The sequence below is a fragment of the Pseudopodoces humilis genome, chromosome 21 (genome assembly GCF_049639895.1).
Source record: "Pseudopodoces humilis isolate 2021_Gansu_Grassland_sample_001 chromosome 21, ASM4963989v1, whole genome shotgun sequence".
In the NCBI taxonomy this organism is placed as follows: domain Eukaryota; kingdom Metazoa; phylum Chordata; class Aves; order Passeriformes; family Paridae; genus Pseudopodoces; species Pseudopodoces humilis.
The window spans coordinates 6,175,318-6,188,819 of record NC_142220.1 but is presented as its reverse complement, the minus strand read 5'-3'; the positions used below and the strand labels follow the sequence as shown (position 1 = coordinate 6,188,819).

General features: G+C 48.2%; 1 protein-coding gene across 5 annotated transcripts in view; it reads right to left on the bottom strand.

Moving 5' to 3' along the window:
- Positions 1 to 576: 576 nt before the first annotated feature.
- Positions 577 to 13,502, bottom strand: part of SLC38A12 (solute carrier family 38 member 12) — a 44,251-nt gene continuing 31,325 nt past the window's right edge. For 4 of the 5 annotated variants that reach the window (XM_014255927.2, XM_014255926.2, XM_014255929.2 and 1 more), the window contains exon 10: positions 577 to 4,102. In XM_014255927.2, coding sequence (XP_014111402.1) covers positions 3,342 to 4,102 — 761 coding nt within the window. In that variant the 3' untranslated portion in view covers positions 577 to 3,341. The remainder of the gene's footprint in view (positions 4,103 to 13,502) is intronic. The other variant, XR_015774349.1, reaches the window with a different exon arrangement.

Below are 13,502 nucleotides of genomic sequence, written 5' to 3'. Positions count from 1 at the left end.
GCAGCTCCTTGATGGTGGTGAAGCTTTGCCTAAAGCTTCTTCTCAGGTTTAAAGTTTTTTTTTCCCTGGCCATTGCTCTTCCAAGTGCTGCAACAGACTGAATTTCTCCCCGATGCCAGTTTGGCCTCAGATTTACAGCCCAAGCCCCAAAATCTGCTGCTGCTTGTGAGGTACTTTGAGAGAATCACAGCAGAAAGTGTTTATTTCCATCATAAAGATCTGCTTTAATATTTTAACATAAATCAAGCTGCGCTTTATAGTGATAATAAATTTGCTGGCAGAAACTGCCTTTGCAGCCTGAGGCAGCAGAGCAATTCAATTTGTTTGGCTTTAAGTGTAAGGAGCCGTAATTGAGAAGGGGAAAGTACAGATGTTTTCATTGAGTTTGCAGCTAGCATCCAGAGTTGCAGGAGGCTAATAGAGAAGAGGCGAGGGTCTCCATTAGCCTCTCCACTTGCCATTTCTCCTTGGCCTGCAGCCCCATCCATCACAGCCATTCCCTCCAGGAATAGTTGCTCCATGCTTAAGCACGAGGAAGAAAAGGATGGAAAAAGAAGTCAGACTAAACCAGATGTATAATGTGCATTTCATTGGTTTTAATCCCATTTTTAAAAAAACTAATTACAGTTAGGACAAAGTATCATGTGCGAATCTGCAATAATGAATTGTTAGTGCTGATAATGGCCAAATAAAAATAGACTTATTCATGATGAATGAGAGGAGAGCTTATGCCCTGCACCATGGGGTCACCCAGCATCCCCCCCCAGCCAGTGCTGGCTGCACTGAACCATCCCCTTCCTGCTTTCTCCAGTAATTTTTAAGGCATTGCTATGTCATGTTTTATATGAAAAATGTTCTCTGCTGTAGAGCTTCTTTCTGTTAATCACCCCAATTCCTCGGATATATTTGTTTTGCTGCTGTGCAAGGACAGCAGGTGTCTAGGAATTCATGGTTATTTATTTGAGAAGCACTTATGCTTCTTGGGGAGCACAGTCCTTCCCAGTAAGCTACCACAGCAAAGGCTGGGGCTGGAACACAAGCCCTCAGCACCCCATTGCATCCAAAACCTGGATCCAAGCAGCACTGGAAGGTGCAGCCCCTCAGAAGTCACTGTCCCATATTGTTGAGGAGGAGAGAGGGACACACAGCCAGGGAAGAAAAGGCACATCTTTAAATATAAGAGATGGCAGGAAAGAGGGTGCCAGGCTGGACTCCCTCCCTCCTGAGAAGGGAAGGGAGAGTGAAAGGAGATAAAATAACAGAGAACCCTGTTGCTTGGCTGCAATGAAATGTGAAGGCAAGAGACTGAAATGGGCATGTGGAGGGCAGGGGCTGAGCCAAGGGCCTTGCAATGCATGGGCAGCTCAGGGCAGACAGCTCTCTGCCTCTCCATTAACCCACACGTGTGCAGAGGAACAGCCCCCTCATCCTCTCCAGTTTCCAAAGGCTCATTTCATCAGCATTGAGTTCTCCCTCCAGCTCTGTCCAGCTCCCACGCAGGGGGCTCCCAGCTCAGCTGCCCCATGAATCTGCCCTCCAAACTACTGCTTCCTGAACAAGACACCAGCACCAGATACCTGTAAAATACCTTCTTAATTTGGTAGTGAAGATGCCACATCAGATTCTCAGGAGCACTTGGAAGTTTAAATTCACTGGCAGGGGCTGCCAATGTCTGTTTAAGATCAAGCTGGAGAGAAGATGAACAGTCTCTCCAGATTCTCTCCAGGCAGCTCAGCAAGGACACAGTGGCAGTGCTCAGGCTTGAGAGGTGCAGGGTTTTGCTTTAAAAGCCATGAAGTGGTTTTATACAGCTCCAGGTACTTGCATATTCCCCCAGGAGGAGCACTTCAGGTCATATGGAAACCAGAAAGTCCTACTTGAAAACAGAGCTTGATTAAAAAGAGCTGCAGTTCAAAGCTTGCTTTAGTGAGCAATGACATTTAATACTGCAGCAAGCGCAGAGGGCAGGAGGATCTGACATGCACCTGGCTTTGAACCTACTCTGATAACAGACAGTTTAAAATAGCTCAGGTGAAAACTTTTAAAGTTCTTCCTTCTGTAAGGAAAACCCGTATGATCTGTGCCCCAAGGCTTCTGAACACAGGAGCCGGTGACAAAACGTGGTGTTACAGTGACCAGTCATCCTAAAAGCAGAGACTCTCCTAGAGCTGCCTAAGGTAGGGGCAGCCCATTTATGAAAGAAGCAGAGCAGGAGCAGCCCCAAGCCCACCTTAACCCTGTGCAGAAAGACAAGAGAGGGAATTCGAGCCCAGCTCCAGCAGGGTTTCAGGGTTTACTCCTTCTTTCGGGAGCTCTGCTGCTGCAGGCAGGGCTGAGCCAGGGCACAGCCGCTTCCTCCTGGCACCGGCTCATTCCCCTGAGTTAACACCCACCTTGTTTCAAGGCTAATTACCCAACGGGAGCCGGGAACGCATCAGTGTGCACAGCCGGAGCCTCTCGCGTGTCAGGACTGGGTAATTAGCACCTCCCCAGCCCACACAGATCCCGGCCGCTGTACTCAGGGCCTGCCTGCTCGTACCAGCCCCGGGCAAAGCTGAGAAAGGGAGAAGGGCTCTGCCGGTGAAAAGCATCGAGTCATGTGCCGGTGCTGAGGGAAGCAAGGCTGATTTTCTTTCCAGTGGGAACAGCTGTATTCCTGCATGCAGAGGGGCATTGTTCTGCCCAACTGAGCTGCCATAGCACAAAACAGGATGGAAGTGTGAATGTAAACTTCCAGGCTGGAGAAATCCAGCTCTAAGCAAAAGATCCCCAATCCCAGGCAATGTGCACGAACATGATAATGCTTCTAGAAAAAGAAAATGTAACAGCACAAAATGATTTCCTTCTGAATTAGGTCTATTTCACCCTTATGTTTTCCTTCAGTTGGCGCAGGAGGTTGGTCTGAAGGAGTCTCAGTAGAAAGAAGAGACTCAGTTATCCCAAACTCCTGCTGGATCCTGCACAGCACATTCCTGCCTTTGGGAGAATTGACATTTAGTGACACAGCCAAGGTTGTCTCTCCTGTGCTGAGACCTGCAGCACACAGAGACCCACAGAGGGACAGACAGAGAACGTGCTGCTCTGACAGAGCCAAAGGCAGGAATGGCTGGACACTGGTAAACGGTGCAGGCTGCCAAGGCTTTGTCTGAGAACCAGAACTGTAACAAGGCTGAGTCCACTCCATCCACACCCAAAGTGGAGTGAAGAAAGTCTGTGTCATCATGCCAACAGTCTGGAAACTTCCCTTCATACTGCCTCTCCCCCTCACTGCACAGTTCTAGAGGGGGACTGGAAATGGTGGAGTCTCTGGAGCTCCAGAGGGAGTGCGCTGCTAACCCTCATCAGAGCTTTGATTCACTCAAGACAATGTTTGCAGTCACAAACACGAAGCAAGAGAAACCCCAAATGAGCACGAACACAATCCAGAAGCTGTGCCGGAAAGGGGAGAGGTGTTTGTTCACAGTCCCAGTGCCGAAGACCAGCTGAGTGTCTTTCCGACTGCAGTACGCGAGGAAAGCTGGGATGAGATACTGGATCCCATTCCCAGCATAGGCTCCCGTGATCCCCACCAAGGACTCCAGATCGTGGGTGCAGAAAGCCACCAGCACTGGGGGAATCAGCGTGATGGCAGGAAAGACAATCCTATCCACCACCCACGGGTAGGTGCCCCCTTCTCTGTGGAAAAGGGTCTTCCAGTTGTTGCGCAGGGTCACTGCGATGATGGGGAAGTTGGTGCTGATGGTGAAGACAGGGAAGAGGCCCAGGAAGTACCGAATGAAGGCCATGCTGATGATCTCACAGTTGGTGAAGTTGAGCGTGTACATGTCCATAAGGGTGTCGTTGCGGAAGCAGTAAATGGCAGTGAAGGACAGGAGGCTGTAGAATGCCAGGATCAGGATGTAATCGAGCAGCACAAGCTTGTTGACATGCTTCTTCTTGGAAATGGGGGTGATGAGGGATGGCAGGGAGTGCTGGCACATGAAGGAATAGACGCACACCCCGAACAGGTTCCGGATGCCCGACAGCTGGGCCATGGACGGGTGACCTTCAGCTTGGCCTCTGCTGATGCGGACGAGGGCCAGAATAATCATGAGGATGAAAGCTGGAAAGAGAGAGAAGGTCTCAGGTCAAGCCCAGGCCTGCACTCCCCATGACCTCCTCCCATTGCACTGTCAGTCTTGGCACCAGCTCTCTCCTGCTATGCGAGAGCATCTCCTTATCTCTTTGATGCACCACCTTATCTGAGGGTGCTACATAAAAGGTGAGGTGCACAGGAATTAATAATGATTTGCTGTCAATGCCACTCAGCAGATAAGGGAATGGGCTCAGGCATCTCCCTCCAGTCTTCTTCCCACAGGGACTCACCCTCCCACCCCAAGAGCACAGGGCTGTGCTGAGCCCGTAGAAAGCAGAAAGCTGACACGGCTGGTGAACCCTAAGCCCTCAAGGGTTTTGGTCCATGGATGCTTCTCACATCCATGTGAGACGTTTTGCCACACACACACTGGTTAAGAATCTTAATTTCAAAAAGGCTGCGAGATGTTTGAGCTCTGACTTGGCTCCAGTCAACCCCAGTAATATTCCTGCACATTTCCAACTGGACTGTTGTTTTCAAGACCTCCCCTATGTGCACAGGAGCAGCGGCTACTAGCGAGCTTTCCTGTCCCTGGGATCTGTCAAGCATGATAGAGCAAGAACTAGCCAGCCATTTCCTGAGCAGGAGGAACAGGCTGTCTGTAGCTAATCCCAGGGTGTAGAAGCCAGTCTGGAAGGGTCTAAAGCAGCACTGAAAGACTGCTATTAAAATTCATGGTTTCTAGACAAAAAGTCTGCTCATCTACCCTTTACTTTTGTCAGGAAAAAGCTTAACAACATTTTACAAAGCTTATTACAAATAACAACGTGCCAGGGAAAAAATGAATTGAGGAGATTGGGCTAATGCCCTTACTACTCTGAGGGTGGAAATTTGAGCCAGAGCAGTTACTGTGAGACTCTCATTCCTAGCATGGCATATAAAAGCAGCCGAAAACTAATTCTGGAGTCACAAAAATTGCATCAACTTGGAAAAGATGATCATCAGCTGCTGGAGTTAACAAGTAATGGGTAGAAAAGGACCTGCCTGGCAGGGCAGCAAGCAGTGAGATTTACAGTCTGGTGCTGCAATGGGTGGGCCACTGTGGCTTGCACAGAGCTGTCCTTGCACCAGTCTGAGGCACAGGAACAGAGCCATGAATTATCAGGTAATGAAAAAATCAACAAAATGCTGAGACAACTACTACAGAAAACTACCAATGTCATTAATATAAATCCAGAGGAATTAAACAGAGCAGTGCACAGTCCAGGTTCATAGGAGGAGGCTGGCACCAGTGCTAGGAGCTGGGCAGGCTCACCATGGGGCTTACTCTGTGCCCAGCCCTGCTCCCCACAACATGTGGCTGGAGATGGGAAACCCTGCCAGGGATGGGACTAGGGAAAATAGTTACAGACCAATTAGTGAATGCTGCTTCTCTTGTGCCCAGCAAGATCAGATTAACCTTACTGAACACTGCCTCCTGTACACCCCCAGCACTCTCCAAAACCCTCTCTCAGAAATTCACATTCTCCTGCAGCAAACACCAGCTCTATGCTGAACCCTTCCCAAGCCACATGCTGCATTCCATCCTGTCCTACCTCAGGAAACCTCTCACTTCCAACTGTTTTTAAGTGACAGGGCACATCTACCAGCCCTTCCCAAACACCACACTGACAGCAGCAGATCCATTCCCTCACGGTACCACAAGGCCAGGTCGTTTTGGGAGTGCTAGGCTCTATTTCCTCCCCCAAGGGCAGTCACGGAGAGCTATGGAAGGCAACTCATTGCTCTGGGAGTGTGCAATTCCCTCTGCCTTCACTCAAGCCCAGCAGGTGAGGAGCACTGTGAACAGGGGTACAGTTGTTGTGCTTCCCCCAGTGCTCCCCGGAGAAGAGATGCTTTCCAGCCGTATCTGCTCAGCAAGAGACCCAGAAAGAGCTGTGTTCCAGGTGATGTGACATGGCTGCACTCCCTGGGGCTGCACAGGCTACAAGGAAGAGGAAAAGATGCCCTGAGTAATAAGGCAAAGCAGGTTGGACAGCTCTGGAAATGTGCTGAGACTGTTCCTTTCCTTCTTGCCTGGGAGAGGTGGTCAGGCTCTGCAGCCCCATCCTGAGCTGCTCCTGTATGTGGGCTGTGACTCAGGAGTCTCACACCTCTTCCCCTGCACACTGGACAGTGAATCTCCTCATGCTCTGCTCAACAGAGTAATGAGTGACCTATTTCCATCCCCCAAGCCCACTCTCACCACTGGCTCAAAGCCCCACTTTCTGCACCAGTGTCAACAGGACCAGATCAGGGGAACTTTCAGGCAGGAACCCCATCCTTGAAGCATCTCCCACAGACTCTCCTCTGCCCTGACATGTGCTTTTCTGTCAGGGAACACTGAAGGAACAGAATTCTTGTGGATTCCATAAATGATGGACGGCCTTTGGCTTAAGCAACTAGAATTTAATACATTTGTTTTTCATTAAATATGCATTTCAGAAATTTATTAAAATTACAAGGAGTGAGGATCCAATACTAAGATCCAAACTAGTTTTGCTTCCAACAAGGCAAGCTCTGTTTCCCCTGCCTGAGAACTGATGCTCTGCAGATGCTAGATCCTTGAGAGAAATGGTGCTGGGTAAACTGGATACCTCCCCTGCACAATTCCAGCCTCAGAGAGGACAACAAAAGCCCTGCCCCATGGTTGTTTTCTCTGAGTCCCTGAGGCAGAAGAATTCCTCCCTCCTGGAAGTGGTGAGCTAAAACACTTGCCTGTCAAATTTATCTCTCTGTCCCTGAGAGAAGGCGAGCCAAAAAATGAAACTCTGGAACCTAGATATGGTTTGGATGATAAGTCAAAATGAAAAGAAGATGACAGGCTGATGGACAGGCAGCTTTGAGCAGAAAAGAGGCAGCACAGGATCCTCAGGCACACACAAAGCTCCCACTCACATCCCCTACTCAGGACAGCAGGCTGAAGGCAGTCACACGACACTATTTCATGTCACCTCTTGTTGTCACATCAGCTGTCCAACACTGTTCTTTCACCACAAGGATTGTGGTGAAGGAAGACATGGATTCACAAAAAAACCTTGATGTGTTCCTCTCCACACAGAACAGAGGACACAAGCAACGTGTTCTAGGGATGAAACACCCTCAGACCATGATCAACAGTACCCAGAGCCACAAAGCAAGGTCAACAGTGATGGCACAGTGATTGTTAGTTGGTAACATGAAAAATTTGCTTTAAGCTTTATTTTTTATAAATCAAGGGTTTTGCTTGTCCTGATTTTTCCACAGTGCACAACCCACTCCAAGCCCCCACACCACAGGTTTGGCAGTCAGCAAGGCACAGAGGCCACTTCTTGTCTCATCTTGTCTGCTCTAGATGTTTGAGCATCATCTCTAGTGAAGGATCTAAGTAAGACTGAGGAAAAAAATAAAAGAGGGGCTATGCCATAAAGGAAAACTTGTGATGAATCTCATTCCAACCATCCAACTGCTTCTCCTGCAGACTCTCTTTACTTCCCTCACTATTTGAGGAACAAATGTTCTTCTCAGATAAAGCAAACCTTTGCAGTCAGCTACTGCTGCCTCTCCTGCTTGACTCCGACACTGATTCAGAGAGAGGGCAGTTCTGCTCTGGTTCTTGCAGGTGAAGTAAGGATGAATATGGATGAGCTGATGTCCAAAGTAGTACAGTTTGGGAAATATGGGAGTCTGGGGATATTAAGAAATACATTTTTGTGCATTTTGATAGAAACGTAACAGAGCTGCAGAGAAGCAGTGAAGATAATTTAGCCATTCTGAGCTTAAGGATCATTTTACAGAGTCGGAGAAAACACCTCTGTAAATGAAAAATGGTGTTTGTACATGAGCTTCATCTCTCTGCAGAAAGGCTACTGCAGAAAAGAAAATAAGTCCAAGCCTCAAACACATTTTTTTGCCCTGTCATGGTAGGTTCCTGCAACAAGTGATGCTCAGAATGAGTTTCTGGTTTAACCCCCCTTTGCATCCTTGCAAGACATGGTACTTGTGAGATGTTCACATCTTCTCCAGCCCTGTCCCTACTCCCATTCCTCCTTCTACAATGAAAGCCTGGAAAGAACATCATCATGCCTGCCTGCCACCCCTTTCAGGGATGGCAGTGGTGTGCAGCCACCCCATGCCTGGCTGCTCCCCTACCCCCCAGCCATTTGTCTGAGCTGGTGCCATGACATGTTGGTGGCAGGGCCATCAGTCACCACTGGCTGACGGTGTGACAGAGCTTTCCTGTCCAAGCAGAGAATCAATATGCCAGGAAATAATGATAATGGATCACCCTGTCCCAACACACACTGTTTGCTTCCCTTTTCACACATTAAGCAGCATGATGGATTCCAAGAGGAAGATGTTTTCAGGAGCTTCCTAAACCCAGTTTCTTTAGAAAGGGGAAGATTTCTTCCCACCTCAATCCTGTATCAAGTCAAAACACAGCAGGCCACTCTTAAACAGAGGAACAGATCTCATTTAGTTTAAGATTAGGCAGCTCCTTCATAGAAAGGGCATAAAAACAGGAGCATCTGCTCTGTACACACTGAATGGCCCAGGAACATGTCAAGTCAGTGCTACCTTCTGCATCTCCACCTGATACTTGTGCTGTCTACTTCCCTGCTGATGTCTTTCTAGGATGTTAGTGCCCCTTCTCAGAGCCAGCTGCCTGCTGCCCTCCAGCAGTGATGTGAGCAAGCTGAAGAGCCCACTGCAACTCTGGAACCACCAGGCATTCTGGATCCTGTGGCATTTGAAGTATTAAAGCACAGCTGGAGTCCAACATGCTGGCATAACAAAGTATCTGAAATTAAGACATTGATTTTTAAATTTAAAACTCATTTAGCCAGTTTCTCTTGCAGAAGCTATATCCTGCCACTTGTTCATGACCTTCAGTCCTCCACAAATTCCAGAGCAGCAACTGATTAAATTTTTCCAACCTTCCGAGGGGGTTTCTATATGAATTGACAGTAAAGAGGTAACATGAAAACCAGGTTTGCTCCATTAGATGTGGGAGCTGGAGTAGTTAAGGATCGGATTTGACAATGACAGAGCCTAAAACACCATCTCTAGGAAGATGAAGGATTTATGAGTGCAGAGACTGTGTGGAAACAAGATGGATACGTTCATAGAAGACAGCAATTCTCTGGAGAGAAACATCAGAAGGAAAAGAGGAGGGAAATTACTTCCCAGAAGAAAGGTATGAGCAAAAGTTGTGGAACATCACTGTGGCTCCCTCCTCTAATGGAGAGCAGGGACTTGCCCAGAAAGTGGTACCCTCCCTGCCCCAAAGCCTGAGGGAGGGTCCACATGGCAGGGGACTGTTGCTCATACACAGAAGTGTGACACAACTCACCAAGAAGGCAAAAAATAAACCTCTCAAGCACCTCCATTCCCCCAGGCCTGGCTTGTTCCTGCTGCAGTCAACTCAGATACTGCTGCCTTGGGCCAAGAGGAGCTCCTTTTCTCCACAAAGGGAAATTCCATTAAACAAGTACTACCAGGACTTTTTTGCAACCCAAAGTTCAGTGGAGCTTCTCTGCTCTAAGGGTATAATTTCCCTGCTTTTCTTCATCAGGCTTGCAACACCATAACCAAGATTTACAAGTAGCTTCCCCAAATGTGGTAACAATGGCTGTCATGAAACCAGCATAGCTACCCCATCTCAGCCCACATCAGCTGGTCCCACAGACATCCGCACACCAGCAACAGTTCACAGGGGAAAAATGGCCCTGCACTTGGCCATTTATCACACATGTTTTTTCTCAACATATGGGAAGGAAAGAGCAGCCAGCAAGGCTTGTTTGCTTCTGATGGAAAATTACCCACGTAGTTTATGGTACTCTCTCTGCCAGTCACCTTCGGCAGAAGAACTATAAAACCTCTGTGAACAGGACTCTGTTCTCAGCTCCGCTGCTGCCTTGGCCTATCAGCTCCGACAATCACTTCTTTGTCTATGTCAGAATTTACTCTTCTGAGAGAAGGGAATAATACACACTTTGGTGTCAATGTGAGCCCGAACTATGGCTGTGCATGCTTTGGAAAGCACTGGCTGCAGAGCACGCATGTCCTGTGAAATCCTGGTGCTCTGCAGACTCAGCCACATCCTGCCCATCCTGCCTTGGGCCCTGCACAGCAAAGTTTTTTATCATCTTGTTCTGCCAACATCCACTCTGAACAGAAAACAGCTTTTCATGCCGCAGCCCCACTCTGAAAACCTCTGTGGGCACAGTCATCCAGACCCTTTTGCAGGGTTGAATGGGCCCTTACATTTCCAACTCCCCTTCTTCAGCTCTCAGACCCATCAGTGTCTCCTGCTACCTGAAAAAAGTGCTCTCTTCAGGAGCATCAGCTCCTCAGGCAGGATCTCAGTGGTCCTGTCCAGTACTGCAAATCACTCTCCATCTGTGTCTGAAGCCCACAAGGCTCCTTCTCTCATACAGGCATTGCTTCACCCCACTGCCCCCCACAAACAGCACTGAAATGAGCTCCTCAGCCGACAATTCCAAAAGCAGGCATGACAGAAGCATAGCATTTTAACTAACCCTTCATAAATATATTCACTTCTCTTAGTGAATTATTTACCCTGGGCTCTGGCAGCAGCTTCATCTGCTCCAAAAGGGATATAAGAACATGAAGTAACTTTGTTGAAGCAGCTTGTCGGAATGAACATGCAACAGTGTCCTGATTTACAGTCCAATTCCCTCATCCTCCTGTATGCCCTGCAGTGTGAAAGGAGAGGGGCAGAGATCACAATGATCCCTCCTTAAGCTATTTGCAGAAAGCTCAATTTCTGATGTGAAAAGAGGCCACCTACCTTGAGGACTGTGGGCACTGGCAGACTAATTTCTCAGCAGGAGACTGGAAATTCAGGACTTCAGATAACTGTGACCACCTCCTAAATCAGCCTCCTCTGTAACTGTCAGTCTCAGCACCTGAAGGGATGTAGCACAGTGACTCCAGGTTTCTGCAGCACAGGTGGTTCTGCTGCTAAGGATGGCAGTGACAGTTACCTGAGTCTGCTCGCAAGGTGAGATGGTCTGAGACCAGTTCTCTGCAGAGCAGTGCTGTAAACAGCAGGGCTCTGATGGAAAGAGCAGAACTACCTGAGAAACCACAAGATAAAGAAAGTCAGCCCCACTAGCATGCTCTGGACAGCCCTTTCCTAGTTTCTGCCCCAGAAGCCTTCTACCAAGTAGCCTGGAAGGGGATGGGATGGAGAAAATAAGGATTTGACATAGACTTCCCAGCAATTCTTGTCTTCTTTCCCTCCATCTTATTGGACAGGGAAAAGAGCTGGGGTAGAGATTTTACTCCTGAGCATGTAATTGTGAGATCATTGTTTGGACAGGGTTGGGAAGGTTCTGTCTCAAGGGCTGCATTTACTTGAATAGATGTGGTGTGATCCAACAGGGAGAGGGAACTGAGCCTGTTCAACCAAACCCAGAAGTTTATTACTCTATAAACTATCTCTTCATTAAAATACAATACTTTCTAATAACTACAATACAGCATCATGAGCAGCACACAGAGCACAGGCCCCACGTGGGAGCTGTCTGGGAACATTTGGCAGAGACAATTTAAAGACAGCAGCGATAATCACACTACCAATGTCTTTAGAGCCAGCAGTCCTCACCTACAGAGCTGGGCATCTTGGGCTGCAACAGGCTGCAATTAATCGGGTTAGCTGCTTAATACACAATAGCCCAGTGTTTGCTGCTCAGCTCCACCAAGCGCTGTCCTATTGTTATCTTTCCTAATCCATATCCTATCCCATGATGCTGCTAGACAGTTATTATCCCATATAATCCAATAATAAAGAGGTAGGGCTGTGCCCCAGTGAGCTGTATCCCCTCTCCTGTGAGAGGTGCATGGGATTTGCCTGGCTCAGTCCCTCTTGTTGAGCTGTGCCCTTCAGCAGCTCACCCCTAACAGCACTCACGTGATCAGGATTGAAGAAATGAGAGGGGGAAAAAACCAGCTAGATAAGCAACTCTCTTTAGAGAGCAATCCATCTTCCCCATAGATTTAAACCCTCCAGGAGAAAAAAAAAAAAAAAAAGTGTCTGAAATCCAAACAGCAGAATTGGAAATACCAACAGCTCTACATTTATTGATGGCTTTAGCCTTCTGCAAGAAGCCCTGATCCAATAACTTTGTAAAAGGCCTGGAAACAGGCTCCAAAACTGGTAAAGGAATTGACCTAATGACAGCTCTACACTTTCCCAAGGCTGAGGTGGAAGAGAGCTGAAAGGAAGGCACGACTTGCACTTTGGGGAAGGACCCTCCTCACCCCATAGGAACAATTTGTACTCACATGGCCCCAAAGCTGGGTGAGCCAACATAGTTCTAACTGCAAATCAAAACAAAGCTTCACTGTAGGAACCATTGCCAGGATTTAAACCAAATTATTTTTCATTGGTTCACTGGCCCTATCTCCAGGGAAGCACAGCAGGCAGGCTCCCTGTTGCACCCCTTAGGGTGCCTCTGCTCCATCTCCCAAGGCAGGTTAGGTACCTGCAAAAGGCTGACAAAGCGGTCTGAAGAGCTTCTCCATTGGGAAAGGGATGAGAACGCAGGTAGGCAAAGCCTTCCTCATCTGCCAGCTCCTGGAGTACAGAGATCTCTAAGCAAGGATAAGGCCAGCAGTTCAAGCACAAACTGCTGCACTGAATTTAACCACTGGCACTCACCAATGCCAAGTGACAATCAGTTCTGCAGCCAAGTGTGTAAGCTGCTACTCTTCAGACGACTGGCAACAGCTCAGTTCCTCGGTTCCTTTGCCACCAGCCCCACTCCACCTGGAGACACAGATCCACCCTCTGTGCTCCAATCAATCCTGGCAGGGAAGTGTCTTGCCATGCCAGCCTTGTTTCCAGATGAGCTGTCCATGATCAACAGGCCCAGACAAGGAGGACCCATCTGTCTGGGCTCTCAAGCAGTACAACACTTGAGCTTGCGAGCTCCTCCTTCAGCTTTCTCATTTTATAGGCTTCAGAGGTGCCTGTCCTGGCTTAGTCCCTTATCCTGGGAGGACGCCAGATAAAGGGCTGACCCTTGGAACATCTCCACATTCTTTGAACTGGCCCATTTTTAATTTCCAGCTCAGATCCCAGTGTTTAAGCCTATTTTTCAGAGAGAGAATGATTTTTTTTTTATCTGTGAGGTGTGGAATGAAACTGCTGTAGGCTTTGATAGTCAATGTGCTGCTTGTGATGAGCATAAGGCTCTGAAAGAGGCTGGTGACATCTGATTATCACTTAGATCAGGAGAAAGAGGGAAAGCAACTTTCAAAGGCAAGGCTGACACTGTTGCAAACACCAGCAGAAATGACCTTCACACACAGCTAGCTCTCTCTGCTGCCAAGATCCATCCTCTCAGCTGCTATCATCTGAATCACCAGTACACCTGGG